The sequence below is a fragment of the Crocuta crocuta genome, unplaced genomic scaffold (assembly GCF_008692635.1).
Source record: "Crocuta crocuta isolate KB4526 unplaced genomic scaffold, BGI_CrCroc_1.0 scaffold141, whole genome shotgun sequence".
Taxonomy (NCBI): Eukaryota; Metazoa; Chordata; class Mammalia; order Carnivora; family Hyaenidae; genus Crocuta; species Crocuta crocuta.
This window is the reverse complement of record NW_027527951.1, coordinates 6,092,378-6,108,988: the sequence shown is the minus strand read 5'-3', so window position 1 is coordinate 6,108,988 and position 16,611 is coordinate 6,092,378. Positions and strand designations below refer to the sequence as shown.

The 16,611-nt window shown below is 36.9% G+C and overlaps 1 protein-coding gene across 4 annotated transcripts in view; it reads right to left on the bottom strand.

The window, feature by feature from the left end:
- The window catches only part of SLCO5A1 (solute carrier organic anion transporter family member 5A1), a 148,225-nt gene that overhangs the window by 54,124 nt on the left and 77,490 nt on the right, over positions 1-16,611 (bottom strand). For 3 of the 4 annotated variants that reach the window (XR_013332243.1, XR_013332244.1, XM_077752491.1), the window contains exon 4: positions 10,689-10,853. The exons of the other annotated variant lie outside the window; for it this stretch is intronic. Coding sequence is in view for 1 of the 3 variants with exons in the window: in XM_077752491.1 (XP_077608617.1) it covers positions 10,689-10,853 (165 nt within the window). In the remaining 2 variants the exon portion in view is untranslated. The remainder of the gene's footprint in view (positions 1-10,688; positions 10,854-16,611) is intronic. 4 annotated transcript variants of the gene reach the window in all.

Here is a 16,611-nt window from a genome sequence, read left to right as displayed (position 1 = left end):
AATTAGTCACCAAGGTACCTTAATCCTTGATAATCACCCCACTCCCAAAAAAGTAGCAATTCACTACTGAGGAGCTACCTCAGTTCCATCACATTCAACAAAAGAAAAAATGAAAAAGAAAAATATATATCTAATTTTAACTGCCATGGAGAGGTATTACATATACCTTATATATATCTTACATATACCAAAGCAAAATATTAAGATATTGATTATCTTGAATGTCTAGAAAAAGAAGTTGCTTGCAAAAGTCAGAGAATTTTACAGGGTTGGCAGGGGTCAGGGAGGGATAGTAGGATGTTTGCTAGTTGATCTTTGAAGAAAGGTTGTCTAATTCAATCCTTCATTCAAAGAGTAGACTGAGAGCCAGAGAGATTAATATATACAGTCATTCATTCATCAAACCTATTGGGTGTATGTCAATGCTGACTTAACCAAGGATACGATGCACTTAGCAGGATCTTGCATTTGCACCGGACATTTCATTCTCTCCCTTGGGTTTTCAGTCCTTTTCAAAAGCTCCTAATCTTTCTCAACTCAACATTTATACATAAATAAATCCTGCTCTGTGAACAAAATGTATTCTTTTTGATGGCTAAGTCTCTCAGGAAGCCTCTGGGCCATTGTGAACATCAATGATCATCAAGGGGCAATGAATGTAGATGTAGAAATCTGGAGAAAACTGGGCTGAATGTCCTCTGAGCCCAGAAAATCCCTTATAAGTGATGTCTGTCCACATTTTTCTCTGTGCACACATGCACACATGGATGTGCATGGGAAACAAATCTGAGACATAAGGACTAGTAATCATCAAAGATGAGTGGAACAAAAACATTTCATTTAATTGAGAGATTTAGTCATCTGGCATTTCACTGCACTGCACTCAAATATATGAAATTAAAATACTTAAAATGTCTTTGTCCCCACTAAGAGTTATGGAAAACAGACATATTTGAAGTTGAACAAAAATGGAGAATAAATCAAATTGAGATATCAACATCTAATTCTACCTGAACACTGATTCAACTGAAATCAGTTTCACATACAATGTGTTAACTTGTAAAGCAATCACACTTTATAATTTATATTGCATCTCTAAGCCTCCCTCAGTTCAGATGAAATAATCTCTTAGCCTTTCACATTAGTATCAAGTCTCTTGCCTTCTCTTTCATTTTCCTGCTACCTGTTAGTCACTTTTTATCTCTCTTTTCACTCTTCAAATCCATTTTCCCCAAATAATCTTTGCTATTAATGTTTCCCTATGCCCTAAGTCTTGCCTTCACTCTTCTGCCTTAGATGCCTTTTCCCAAGAGTATCTCATAAAGTGGGTATTGGTTATTCCTAACGGCTACTTCCCAAACACTGTGCCAAGCACACTAACTACATTCCCTCATTTAATCCTCACAACCTCTATCAAGGACACAGGAGGCCTTACAGGGTTGAAGTTTTATAAATATTTGTGAATAGATGGATGATGGATGGATGGATGGATGGGTGGATGGATGGTTGGATGGATGGGTGGATGGACGGGTGGGTGGATGGGTGGGTGGATGGGTGGATGGATGGATAAAAAGAATGAGCAAGAATTTCAATAACCTCTGTCTCCCTCCAAAACTGATCCTCCTAACTACCATACTAGATATCTTACCCAATGCATAAACAGTTGGAAGAAAGAGAATTTGTGCAATAAAAATTCTAAAATGTAAGCAGCTTCCTGAGGACCAGCCCAATCTCTATAATTCTGGACCTGTATAATGGACTGCTGGTGCACAGCTTGCAAAAACTGCTCTATACACCTGTTTTGTCCACTGTAAACTAGAGAGAGTAGGCCCTCCACTACAGTATTGCAACAAAGGCAGAAAATGATGCATAGGCCCCTTTCTATCACTGCCTCTAGCTAAGAGTGGAGGCCTAACAAAGGTCACCTGCTTTTACCATCATAGCACAGACTCCTACTAAAGGAAAGACTCCATTTTGATCTGGATTCCCAAAAGCTATTTGGATTTTTCAAAGATCTTTCAGAAAGGTTCCCTCTTTTGATCATTACAGCAATCTGAGGGGAAATGCTAAGCCTTGTTGGGGTTGGGGGGTGAGGAGAGAGTATTATACAACAAATNAATAAAGGTTAATTGAAAGCTGGACAATTAAATAGTTAAAAAGAAAGAAGTATTTTAGACAAATGGGAGATTTAGTATAAAATTACTTACACAGATCACTATATGTGTCATGATAGCAAAAGAATGGAAAAAACCCAATGTCTTCAAATAAGGGAGCAAATAGACCATCCATACAATAGCATACTGTTCTATGTGGCTATAAAAGAAATGAGTGAGGTCTCTGATGTACCAAGCAGAGTGTACAGTATACCAATTCTGGGGTAAGAAAGGGGAAAGATGCTAATATAAAATACTAATGTATATATTATATACCTTGCATACTTAATACACATACTTATACTTAACTATTAAAAAGAAGTAAGAGGGATAAACTAATAAAATGCTACCTTTAGAGGGAGAGAGAGAATCGGGACAAGTATGGAAGCAAGGCCTCTTTGAATGTCTTTTGTCTTACAGTTTTGACTTTCCAATCTTATAAAATGTATTACATAATTTTTAATGTACTTAAAGATATAAAAGTAAAATAATCCCTAAAAATTGAAATCAAATTAAAGAAAATAAACTCCACAGCATATCAGGTTGATGGCATAACCAGAGAAGAATCATTTCAAATAACTTTAGGTCACTGTATTTTGCACAGCCATTAAGACATAGCCTGGAGACAAAAAGAATCACAAAGAAGTCTAAAACTGTATTTCATATTTCATGGTTAGTAATAATACTGATATTTGGTTTGAAGTTATTATACACACACATGTATATACACTTGAAACTATTACACACACACTATACACACATGTATATACACTTGAATAAATTATTCTAAAGTCATCAGAAAAAAAGATTTTTAGAATTAGAGCAAAGAGATACAATATAATACTGAAGAAGTTAATTAATAACCTGTTCTTAAGTTTGAAGCAAAACTATCAGTATAACTTCATGATCTATTTTTTTCTCTTTATTTTAAGAAAAAAATAAAGGCCTAGCAACAATGACAACCTGGTACCAATAAGCAACCCTACTGTCCAGAAATGATCTCCAAATGCCATTTTCCTCTAAAAGGAACCACAGCTCCTTGCAGAAATATGACTGATCCCAAGTCTAGGGCAGGAAACATAAAATAAGCGAGTCATCTTTTATCATGCCAGAAACCAAAAGACCACTGAGCAAGTGCCAAAGGATACAGGTGCTAACCTCAAAGGGCAGCCAGTGACCAAAGACTGGACAAATAGAGCATCAAACAGAATAATGACCACTATAGATTAAAGCGCAGCAAGCTCATAAATAACCATGAGTTCATTATATTTTCAAATTTATTGGTGACTATCCAAATCTGCTAGAATATAAATTGTTACTCTGGAAATTGGTAAATAAAGGGAAAGAATAAAAAAAAATAAGGGAATTTGGAGAACTGGCCAAACAGGAAGCTGGTCAGTTGGTGAATTAATTAATTTTGAGCAACTGAGAGACAGACAGACAGACAGACAGAGATCCATGATTCACTGATATGAACAACCCAACCAGCACCTTCTGGCTCTCTCCTGCCCCAGGAGGTTTCTGCTACTTTACTTCTGTGATCAAGACTCAAAAACGCTCCTTACAATTTCATTTGAATGCATTTCTTTGCCTAACAGGTGAAATTTAACAAAATGCTTTGAAATTGCTACTCTAAATTAGACTAATACAAAGTTTGTTTTAAATCAGAAAACCTGGGGTACCTCGGTGGCTCAGTCAGCTAAACATCCTACTTTGATTTTGGCTCAGGTCATGATCTCATGGTTCATGAGATGCAGCCCCGCATTGGGCTCTGTGCTGACAGCATGGAGCCTGCTTGGGGTTCTCTCTCTGTCTCCTCTGCCCTTCTTCCTGCTCATGCACACACACACTCTCTCTCTCTCAAAATAAATCAATAAACTTGAAAAAATAAATAAATACGAAACAAAACTTTAGAAAATAAATATATCAGAAAACCTAAGAAAACTTTTTAATGGGAATTTAAATTTAACAATTTCTTACAGAGGGAGGTGCATGTTGCATGGGCTACACGGGTGACAGGTATTAAAGAGGGCACTTGTTATGATGAGCACCTGGTGTTGCATGTAAGTAATGAATCACTAAATCTACTCCTGAAACTGCTATTAAGGGTGTCATAACTAACTAGGATTTAAATAAAAATTTGAAAAAAAAAAAAAAAGAAAGAAAGAAAACCCCCCACAGTTTCACAACATATAAAGGGGGAAAAACTAATTTTTACCAAGCATCTACTAGGTATGAAACACTTTAAGATATAATTATTTCATTTCTTTTTTTTTTTTTCAGTAGCCCTGGGATATGAACACTCACATTTTACAAATGAGAAACAAAGTGGTTAAGTGCCATGGCTAAAATCATGCATTTAGTTAAATGACAGATCTGGGATTCAAAGAGAGGCCTGTGGGTTGCATCAGGCTGCCCACAGAAAGAAAAACAGATCATGCTGATGTTAGACGTGGCCCAAGTTGGTGGCGATGCAAATTACTAAAAATACCATGGAAATGACTTGCTTAATAACTAATCCCCTTGAAAGAAAATAACTCTATCGTTTATAAGGTTAAGAATAAATTTGGTACACAGGAAAATTATTTAATCTAAGATTTTCAAAAAGGAAGAAATCATAGAGTTCATTTCAGTCCAACCTATTGTTTGCTAGATAACTATTCTCTGATACAGAAAAACTGATAAACCCACAGTTACACAGTGGGTTAACGGCATGAGGGCCAAGATGCCATCCACCTTATCTGCTAACTCGCCCGGGACTAGCTCTGAGGGGTAACTTCATACGCCTGGGCCCTGGCTGGGCTGCCTGCTTAATCAGGGCACTGACTTCTAGTCAAGATGTGAAGCGCACAGATTAATATGGTGGATTGCAACCTGGACCTGAGGGTTTGGGGATGATTCATACCAGCTTTTAGCACGTTTACTGATGAACCTGAGCATGAGGATTTGTACCTGGTCTCGCTAAGGCCACATGGAAAGTTCTAATGTTAAGGCTGGTTACAGAGCAGGAACCTATGTGACGAGCAAACTACAGAAAATAAAAAGATATAAAAAAATATTTTAAAATGTAAAAAGTATTATAGGGGCGCCTGGGTGGCTCAGTCGGTTAAGTGTCCAACCCTTGGTTTCAGCTCAGGTCATGATCTTACAGTTTCCTAAGTCCAACCCTCCCATCAGGCTCTGCACTGACAGTGTGCAGCCTGCTTGGGATTCTCTCTCTCCCTCTCTCTCTCTCCCCCTCCCCCACTCACACTATTTCTTTCTCAAAAATAAATAAAAAACATTAAAAATTTTCAAAATCTATAAAAAGTGTTATAAAAATACTTTATAACACCAGCTGAGACTCCATTTGGGGCTCCACTTCCTGAGTGTTTCAAGTATATGTCAGTGGTGCCAGATATAAGAGAGAAAATGGGTCCTGCATGCCCTTCAGAGATGGTCTGTGACTGACAAAATCATTCTTATTTCAGTGCCGTTGTCATGGAGTATTCATGTGTAAATATCATCATCCCAGGTCCTCTGGGTCTTAAGCAATTGAACTCTGTTTCACAGACACCATTAGCACAGTGGCTAAGAATCTGCCCCATGGTAAGCACTCAAACATGTCTTAAATTAACTGGCTAATAAACAAATAAAAAAGAATCTGAATATTTTAACTTACTGTCCACCATTACCTTCTACAAAAGTTCTAATTAGCACTGAAGAAAAATACATGTAATTTAGTGTAATAAATACCTTTCTGCCCAAAAGACAAAGAGCCTATAATTGCCACTCGTAGACCCTAATAGCCTCTATTTATCTCAAGATTATTTATAAGTATGGAAATGAGAAGACTGTAGCAACTGCAGCAGGATGTGGGTTTGTAGGGATCTTCCTCTCCTTTTCCAGAGCACATCGTGTTCAAGCATCCACCCACGTCTTGTGGAATCCAATGCCATTGCCTGACCTTGGAAATGAGCAGTGCTGCTAAGTGCGTCCACTCTTAATATGGTCCATTTGCACTTAAAAGTTTAATGTTAATTTTAAAAAATCTATGTATACATTTATAAAATTAGTATAAAAATGTATTTTAAAAAACTATTTTTTAATGTTTATTCATTTTTGAGAGAGAGTGACAGAACATGAGCTGGGGAAGGAGGAAGAGAGGAAGACACAGAACCCGAAGTAGGCTTATAAAAGTAAAGAAAAGATATAGAAAAGCTGTGGGTGCCCTCAGAAGAATGAAGCAAATCAAAGCATGTGTGTGTCTCTCTGGCTTCTAAGGAGACAGTGATTCCCAAAGGCTGCAGTCTGGGTTCAGTGGTACTGCTTTCTTTCTTTTTTTTTTAATTTTTAAAAATGTTTTATTTATTTCTGAGAGAGAGAGATTGGCAACGTGAGCAGGGGAGAGTCAGAGAGAGAGGGAGACACAGAATCCGAAGACAGGCTCCAGGCTCTGAGCTAGCTGTCAGCACAAAGCCTGACGCGGGGCTCGAACCCACAAACCGTGAGATCATGACCTGAGCTGACGTGGGACGCTTAACCGACTGAGCCACCCAGGCACCCCTCAGTGGTACTGCTTTCTTTCTTTCTTTTTTTTTTTTAAACATTTATTTATTTACTTTTGAGAGACAGAAAGAGACAGACAATGAGCAGGAGAGGGGCAGAGAGAGGGACACACAGAATCGGAAGCTCCAGGCCCCGAGCCGACAGCACAGAGCCCAACGTGGGGCTCGAACCCACGAACTGTGAGATCATGACCTGAGCCGAAGCTGGATGCTCAACTGACTGAGCCACCCAGGCGCCCCTCAGTGGTACTGCTTTCAATCTCATTGGCAAAACCTCGAATCAGTAGCTAAAGACAGATGGCAAATATCTGGTTAATTAGACAACAATAAAAATGACAGTCTTTTTTTTTTTTAAATCACACCCCATCCTAATCCCCTTACCCAAGAATTAAGTATTTTGATTGCTCTCCAATGAAGAGCAAAAGAGTTCTCCATGGCCATTTCTCTTGCAAACACCAACTACCATCTAACCCTTTATAATTCTGCACACTAAAGGGCAGGACCCCAAAAAAGCAAAGGTGATGCTAAAGGGCACTGATGCCCTGAAAACAAATGTTATTGACCATGGCTCGGTAGCAAAGGCTGTTATAGAAAGGGCAGAAGTTGAATCTTAGTCAGAACACTATTTCTCTGAAATTTAAAAAAAATATTTTTTTAAACAAAACTGCCTGGAAATGATAAAATAGCATAGGCCTATTATAATATTTCCATAAAAATTACATGTGGATATTTATATACTCCAACACACTAACCTCCCAGTTCTAACTATTTACATGTCGTTAAGCAAGTTATTTAAACTTCCCTAGAAATTTCCTCATCTGGAAAATGGGTATAATCAAGAACACCTGCTACATAGACATTGGCTACATGGATTAAATAACGTCCATATGAAAAAGTTTAGATAGTGTATTCTACTTAATAAATGCTCAGTAAATGTCAGGAATTGTTTTATTATTACCATTATTATCACAGACCTTTCATTCTCAGACCTGTTCAAGCTGCAGGACTTCAAATGGAAGGGGCTACTGTCAACATTATATTGCGCCCATTTGAAGTTAGGAAAAATTCAGAACAAATCACTATTCACCACTTCATTGAATCCTTACAATACCAACACCTAGAAACAGGAGAGCTATTGTCTTCATTATACAGGTAAACTTCAGTTTTAGCTGAAGTGTAGACGCAAAGCGATTAGCCGAAAGTCACAGAGCTAATAACCAGCAGTGGCAGGATTCAAGGCTATTCTACTTCCTTCTTCAGGGCTCTTCCCCTTCTTTCAGCCTTTACTAAAACAGCAGCCTCATAATAGTTCATTTCAATCAACAAATGTGACCATAAATGGGTTAGCAGAAAAACCACAAATGAGAAGAATGTAACGTGAACCCAGATTAACTATCGTTGCATAGATACAAATACAGGCAGCTCTGTGCACAATTTATGGTTCTGGTTTGAGTCTTTATATATACCCCATCCCACCCTCCCCGCCCCCCACTCCCCAGCCATACATACACAGGGCATAGTGCTGTGCACAGAGCTGGTCCTCAAGGATTCTGGGAGACTGATACATAGATGGAACTTCTTCTCTACCATATAACACAACACAAGCAAATGGCTATAGAAAGGTCAAAGTATTTGTCCAAATAATCCTTTTAAATAATTTTTTTTAAAAAAGAAACTTAGCTCGAAAATTTTGTCAGATGAGAAATTAAAACTATTTTTAACATTCTTGTTCAGATACATTTCTTAAGTCTCTGTGTCACTTACATGCATAGAGAGAGAACAAAAGATTAAATTAAACTAAATAAATCCTTTAAAAATACAAATCTCTGCTCAGAGGGTAAGAAGGATTCAATTAATAAAAATTCAAAAAACCAAGGTGAGCTTTATAAAGGATTATCATCCTTGTTCATCTTGTTATATGACAAGCAATCTTCTACTCTTAATCAATCTGAATAGCTTTTGACTATTATTATTTGTTATCTAACTGGAAAGGAAGGAAAAAGAATATGAGCTGGGAATAAAAAGCCTTTTATGAGAACACAGGAGACTATTAACTAAAACAGTATAAATTGCATTGACAATGATTATTAAAAAAACAAAAACAAAAACTACTGACGACAAAAAAAACAGAATGGAATTGGCACTGTGTGATGTTGCTTTTTTAATCCTGATGTTACAACATTGGATGAACAAATTCATGAGCTAGGTTTATTTAATCCTGTACTCTCCTTCACCAAGGGTGCCATATTCAGAGACTACAGTCTTGACCACACCACTGTGGAATTCTGTAGTGAAACACTCTAGGTCCAACTGAAACCTTTACTCTATTTTTCCACAAGGAGTTTTATGTCTAGCCTCTGCTTCTACCAGTGACCAAGAAATGGCCAATATGATCCAATGGGCATAAGTTCCTACCTAGCTCAGCACTGTACCACTGCCCCTGTCACTACAGGGGTCAAAATAGTGCATCTGGATGGAAATGGGATGATCCAGACAGCTCTGCTCCCCTCGTCTGGCTGGGGCAGGGGTATATAAGATAGAATAGCAGTGTTTCTCGATGTGGGTCCTGAAGAAAACTGTTCATGGGAGAGATGCCATTAAAAAGTTGGATTTCATAGACAAATATACTTGGGAAAGAAAGTACTTCGAGCCTTCATCTGGGAGTTTCACAATGCAGACTGGCATGGTAAGCGTTATAAAGAGTCCTGCAGCAAAAAACTCTAATACTTTGTTCAACTCACTAGGTCCCACATTTATTTGATTATGAATCTCCTTGCCAGTAACACCTTCTAATATTGAAACTTAGTTAGGGAAATGCTTGAGACTACTCTACCCTTATGAGCTGCGAGGCTTCAGATCTAGCTTTAAGATGACTCTTGTTTCCCTGACCAAGAATTGTGGCTCAAAGGTTTAGTGTAAAAATTAAATTAGAAATGTGTCATTCAGATTTTGACGACCAAACTGCTAAGTAATCTGTAGATTTTATTTTATATATGTATAAGTAAATACGTAAGGAAAGCAAATATTTGAAAAACAAATGGAGAAAAACACATTTTTACGATAGTATTTGCTATCATGGCCCCACCACCCAATATGTATGTCTTTTCACGTGCAAAGTGAAATAAGAAAACAAAGTGATTACCTAATATTTCAAGTCCAACTCTCTTTCTACAATTATATAATTTTGCCTGTTAATTTCCAGATAATTCAAGCTTGCCAAGTTTGTATTTGGACATGAAGGATAAAGTGGGAGCCAAAGTCATCAGAAAAGTTATCATAAATTTCCACTAAACTATTTAAGTAATATTTTAATAACAAATTGAGCCTTAAATAGATATAGTCATTTGACCATCTTTGAAACCAGTAAAGAAATATCCAAAATATTATATAATACACTGAAAATTCCCCCAATATCTGAGAGTTAATTTCCCCATATTTCTGAGCACCTAATATACTATGAAAGAAGATCTGAGTACAATGGGTACACCTATCATAGTCTCCAAAAATTATTTTCCTAGGCATAAAACATCTTTTAAGCAAAATTCATAGATTTCCTTTATAAGTTCAAGTATCTCCAGTAATTCAATCAAAATCCATTTATATTCATCAAGGGGAAATCTGGATACCATGGATGTGATCTACTTTTCAGATTATCCATTCAAAACATGTTTTCATTAATTTCTTAAAATTTAACTCATACCAACCCATAAAAAGATATATTCATATTTAAATTTGAAAGCTATTGTCTATTGCATTCTTTTTAACTGGGAACCATTAAAAACATAATTATGCAAAGTTATCCCTTTCCAAAATACAGCTGGCAAAAACGTCACACAGTAACACAATCTGAGTCANGAAGGCAGGTAGTTTTTAATGAATTTATTTAACACTTTGATGTTAGAATGAACTTTCTCTTCAACTCATTGCATTTTAGGTTTAGTGGTCAAAATGATCATGTTTTCAAGGAGCTCTAAAGGCAGTGCCTTACCAGTGTAGATGCTGGCATTGGAGGCTGGGATACCAAACTGTGACTCGATGAACTTGGGAATGAAGGTAATGAAAGCAGTTACAATGGCACTCTCAGCTGTGTATGACAAACTCACAAAAAGGAATGTCATGTTGCTTAAGATCCTGACAGCTGCTCTTGGTAGGTCTACAAAATGACAAAAATGACAAATGAATGTTATAAATAAGGGATGGAAAGTAAAATAAAATTGAATTGTTTTTGAAATGAACTGGAAATAGCCATTCAGCAATATTCGAGACTATTGAATAGAGCATAAAAGAAAAAGTTGATGACTGATTAGAAACCAGCCCCTTTATTAAACAGATTTGGGTGTTCTTTTTTAAAATTTTCAACTACGATAAAGAAATTTGATAAAGTAGCAAAAAAAACATATCCATACACAAATAACCTTACAAGAAGTATCCAAGCTAAGGACTTCTGTTTTAAAAATTGTTTAAGGCAAATTATTTACATTTTTATTAATTAAAACAATGTTATTCTTTGTTGAGACCCAAACATATACTAAATGTGTCAAGTACCTGCAACAGTCCTACATTATAGTTTTCCCTTCATTCAACTAGCACTTCCCTGAGAAAATGCACTTCTGAATTGTCATGTTCCTGACCTGGCACTGCAGACACCCACAGCAGGGCAAATGGTACATGACTTTGGACATCTGATCTTCCAGCCTCATTATGAAACAGGAAATGATATAGCTAAAGGGGCTTAAGGGACACATCACCAGGTCAGATACTCCCAGGGACTCTGGACTGGGGGAAGGAAGAGAGATGATCTCCAAAGTACAGCCCAGAGGCAGGGGCTCAGCACCTGCCCAGTTGCCTCTCAAGGGAAAGAGAATAGTCTCATCCTCAAGTCTTTGTATTTATTTCCTAAAACTTGCCATATATGCTTTAAAATGTATGTCCAAATGTCTTCATTGCAGTATTATTTATAATAGCAAAAATTTAAGGAAAAAAAATAAATGTCCATCACTGGAAAATGTTTAAATAAATTACAGCACAGCCATATAATGAAATACTATGTAGTAGTTAAAAATGATGTAGGGCTACACACACTGGCATAAAAGGACTCCAAGAAATATTTTTATTAACACATAAAACAAGCTGCTGCAGAAATATACATATATATGTGTATGTAAATATATATACATATAAATAAGATCTAAATAAAAATCACACAAACCAAAACAATGCATTTATATGTGGTTGAATACATACTTCCCAATATATACAACACCAAGAAATTCTGTAAGTGGGAATAAGATTGGGAAAGAGGCATAAAAGGAAATTCTTGTGCATACACTTTTGCATTTTTGCATGTTTATAATGTGAATTAACTCACATGTATGTGATCTTTACATATCTTGGAATGAATATATCATGGAAAAGAGAAGCCACACTTTTCTGACATGTGCAGGCATCTCAGTTATGAGAACAGTTATCTCCTTATTCTACAACATAAGAAAATCATTTCATAAAAATTAAGCAAAGCTTGTTATTAAAGTTATAATTCATAGGCTCTTCACTAGAATTTAAAACTTAGGAAGTCAAGACTATCTGCTATTATCATTTTAAAATGCAAATTAATTTTAATGTTCTATAACTTAACTGTGTAAAGTTGCATGAACATTTTAAAATAAAAATTAAGATGCGTTCTTCATTTTTTAACATGGATAAACACACCAGAAACACACCCTTTCCCTACTCGGTCACTCTCTCTTAAAATAAATAAACTTAAAAAAATATATGTGTGATGTTTCTGTCTTCTTTTTCATTAAAAAAGGTGTTATTTAAGAAAGACTTAGGGGCGCCTGGGTGGCTTAGTCGGTTGGGCGTCCGACTTTCGCTTAGGTCATGATCTCGCGGTTCGTGGGTTCGAGCCCCGCGTCGGGCTCTGTGCTGACTGCCAGCTCAGAGCCTGGAGCCTGTTTCAGTCTGTGCCTCCCTCTCTCTCTGACCCTCCCCTGCTCACGCTGTCTCTCTCTCTCTCCTAGAAATAAATAAAAAATATTTTTAAAAAAAATTATAAAAAAATAAAAAAAAAATTAAAAAAAAGAAAGACTTAGCAAAAGTTGACTTTCAACAACTTTAAGTTATCTTCCTCCTTTTTTCCATGTTCCTCCTTCCATTTATTGGAGCTAAACCTTCAGCATACATGCCCCACAGGAGCAGGGGGACCAGATATCCAAGGTTGTGTCTTTAGCTGGTGGGACTGGGAATTTGTTTAACTGTAGGAAGAGTGGGTTAAGTAAGTACATTGAGACTAAGTGCAGTCAATTTTCTAATGGCCAGAGAAGGGAGTTACAAATACGGATAGGGGACAGTTACATATCAGATTGGAACTGAAGGTAATGGTATGAATTCATGGGATGGGTGGATAGATGATAGATAGATAGATAGATAGATAGATAGATAGATAGATAGATAGATAAGATGACAATAGATGGATAGGCAGATAAAGATGATAGATGATAGATTTGTGTATGTGTGTACATACACATATTTCCTAATTTTCTCTTCTACAGGGTTTAGAATTGTATAACACCCTAGGAGCAATGAGCCCACCTAGCACCCAGTGCTTAGTTTTTAAAGGCCACCTTCCACTAAAAGGAACCAAAGCTCCTTGGAGAAATGTCTAACTTCAGAGCTGAGGCAGAGAAAATACCACATGAGCCTGGAAAACCTTGTTAAACAAGAAAGTAAAGTGCTCAAAGAATGATGGAGACTTGCCAGAAGGACACCAAAGACAGTTTGAAGGATCCCCAATAGGCAAATTTGAAGCAATTTAAGGTCAATGGATGCTAAAAGTGGTAAGTGAAAGTTTAATAGAAATAAGACACAGTCAATCCTCATTATTCAAAGATTTAGTGTTTGCAAATTCACCTACTCACTACAATTAATTTATAACTCCCAAATCAATACTTGCCAGTGATGGGATTGGGGGTGGGGTGGGGGAGAGGTCTCATTCAAGGACATGCATAGAGTGGCAAAAAAAAATGTTGAGTTGCTGGACACACACATTCTTGGCTAAGGCTGCATGAGGCCTCTCACTTTGCCTTCTTGGGTCAGCTTTCATGTGGCTAACAAGGGTCCTTTTCACAGCATATTGTCACATTTTTAGCATTTTTGTGCTTTTAGTGATTTCCCTGTTTCAAATGGCCTCCAAGCATAGTGCTAAAAAGTGCTGTCTAGTGCTCCTAAGAGGTTTTGATGTGCCTTATGTTGAAAATACATGTGTTAGATACACTTCCTTCAGGCATAAATCATGGGATTTATAAAACAGCCCATGCTGTTGGCCATGGGCTCAATGTTAATGAATCAACAATATACAGTAAAACTTTGGATTGCAAGTAACTCATTCTGCAGGTATTCCTCAAGACAAGCAAACATTTTTAGTAAACTTTAACTTGATAAATGAATGAGGTCTTGCAGTATGAGTAGTATGTGACGTCAAATGTCACATGATCACAACTGAGCCAATGGTTCTTCTCTCTCCCTCTCTCTCTCACTCACTCATTGTGGGATTGTGAGTGATCAGATCATCAATGCAATGTCACATTCCGTGAAATCCTCAAAAGGAGTCAAAAACAAATGTCACTGAATAGGTTCCTTATTGAAGTTGCATAAAAAGAAAAAGATTCCATTGAGCCAACAGATAGGAGCGATTCTGTCATTGATAGTGAAAGTTGTCCTATACAACTTCCTCTCTCATCTCTTTCACACCAGCCATGAAGGTTTTCAAAGGTAAGTGAAGGTTGATTTCTTTATTTTCCTTTATATTTTATTATTTTGTATCATACTACAGTATTGTAATCATTTTTACATGAATATTTTTGGGTCGTGGAACAAATCATCTTAGTTTCCATGATTTCTTATGGGGAAATCACTTTGATATACAAATGCTTTGGATTACAAGCATGTTTCCAGAATGAATTATGCTCCCAAACCAAGGTTTTACTGTATATTAAACAAGGTGTCATTGAATAGAAACATACATAAAACAAGGTTATATATTGACTGGTTGACAATTATGTTGTGACAGGAATCCACCCCAGTATTTCCACTAGAGCAATGCTTCCATATTCTCTAAATCAGTGTTAATGTTGTTTCATGAAACATAACTACCACGAATGAGAATCAACTGGATTTGCATAGTTTCAAAGTACCTCCCCACAGGGCGCCTGGGTGGCTCAGTTGGTTAAGCATCTGACTTCGGCTCAGGTCATGATCTCATGGTTCCTGGGTTCGAGCCCCGCATTGAGCTCTGTGCTGAATGCTAGCTCAGAGCCTGGAGACTGCTTCAGATTCTGTATCTCCCTCTCTCTCTGAGCCTCCCCTGCTCACGCGGTCTCTCTCTCTCCCTCTCTCTCAGAAATAAATAAAACATTAAAAAAAATTTTAAAATAAAAAAACAAAGTACCTCTCCACAAAATACTTATAAATTACTTATTGACTTATAACTGCAATATATTTATTAACTGTAGAGAAACCTGGTAGATACAATCTTACCCAAGAGATAAAAGTTCACAAGGAAATTAGCACTCTATAGCTTCTGTTTTAAGGTACTGATCACGGCATCATTTCAGTGGTATGCCCATCAAACCCAAATTGAAAGACAGTCTATAAAGTTGTCAGCTTGTACTTTTTTAAAATGTTCAAGGTCATAAAAGATAAGGAAATACGAGAAACTGATCCAGATTGAAGAAGACTAAAATACACCATAACTAAATACACCATGTGGTCTGTGAATTGAATTTGGACATAAAGGACATTGTTGAAATAACCAACAAAGTCCGAATAGAGCTTGTGGTCTAGATGGTAGTAGTGGATCAATGTTCATTTCCTGATTTTGATGGCTGCACAGTGGTCATGTGGGAGAGTGTCCTAGTACCTAGAAATCACACACTGAAATAGCACAGGACAGCAGACCATCATGTCTGCAACTTCTCAAATGGGTCCAAAACACTGACAATTGGAGAACTGGAGTACAGCTCTGTGTGCTACTTCTGTGACTTTTAAGTAAATTCAGAATAGTTTAAGAAACACAAAGTTTAAAAATTTAAGCTAAATCCATACATTTGCTGTCAAATACCTAATATTTATGCTGTAGAATATATTTTAGATAAGCTTATTAGTGTCATTTATAACTGTCATCATAAAGTTAAAAATGCAGTAGGGGAGCACCTTGGTGACTCAATCGGTTAAACATCAGACTCTTGATTTTGGCTCAAGTCATGACATTACTGTGAGGTAGAGCCCTGCATTGGGCTCAGCACTGGGCATGGAGCCTGCTTTAGATTCTCATTCTCATTCTCTCTCTTTCTCTCTCTCTCTCTCTCCCTCCCTCTGTCTGCCCCTCCCTGACTCTCACCCACAAGCATGTGCATGCTTTCTCTCTCCTTTTCTCTCTTAAAAAATAAATAAATAAATGAGTGCATAAGTAAATTTTTAAAAAATTGAAAAGCAGTAAAAAAGTCTGATGACAGAGAGATGAGATAATGATAGTGATTATAATTTTTAATCATTTAATGCTACAAAATCTTATAAATTCAATTATAAGGGCAAGCTGACACTAAAACCAGAAATGCCTTAAACATTATAAAAATAGAAATAAAATCCAATAGAAAGCACCAAAATTCAATATCATGTAACATAAGGTATACATAGAAATCACTTTTAAAGAAGTGTTACTTAAGGAGTGTGCTTGTGATGAGTACCAGGTGTTGTATGTAATGTTGAATCACTGGGTCGTACACCTGAAACTAATATTGCACTCTCTGTTGCCTAGGTGGAATTTAAATAAAAACTTAGAAAACAACTTGTTACTTTCATTGGCTAATCCCTTGCTGTTCCCATGTGCACATCCACGGTAGCACAGATGACCC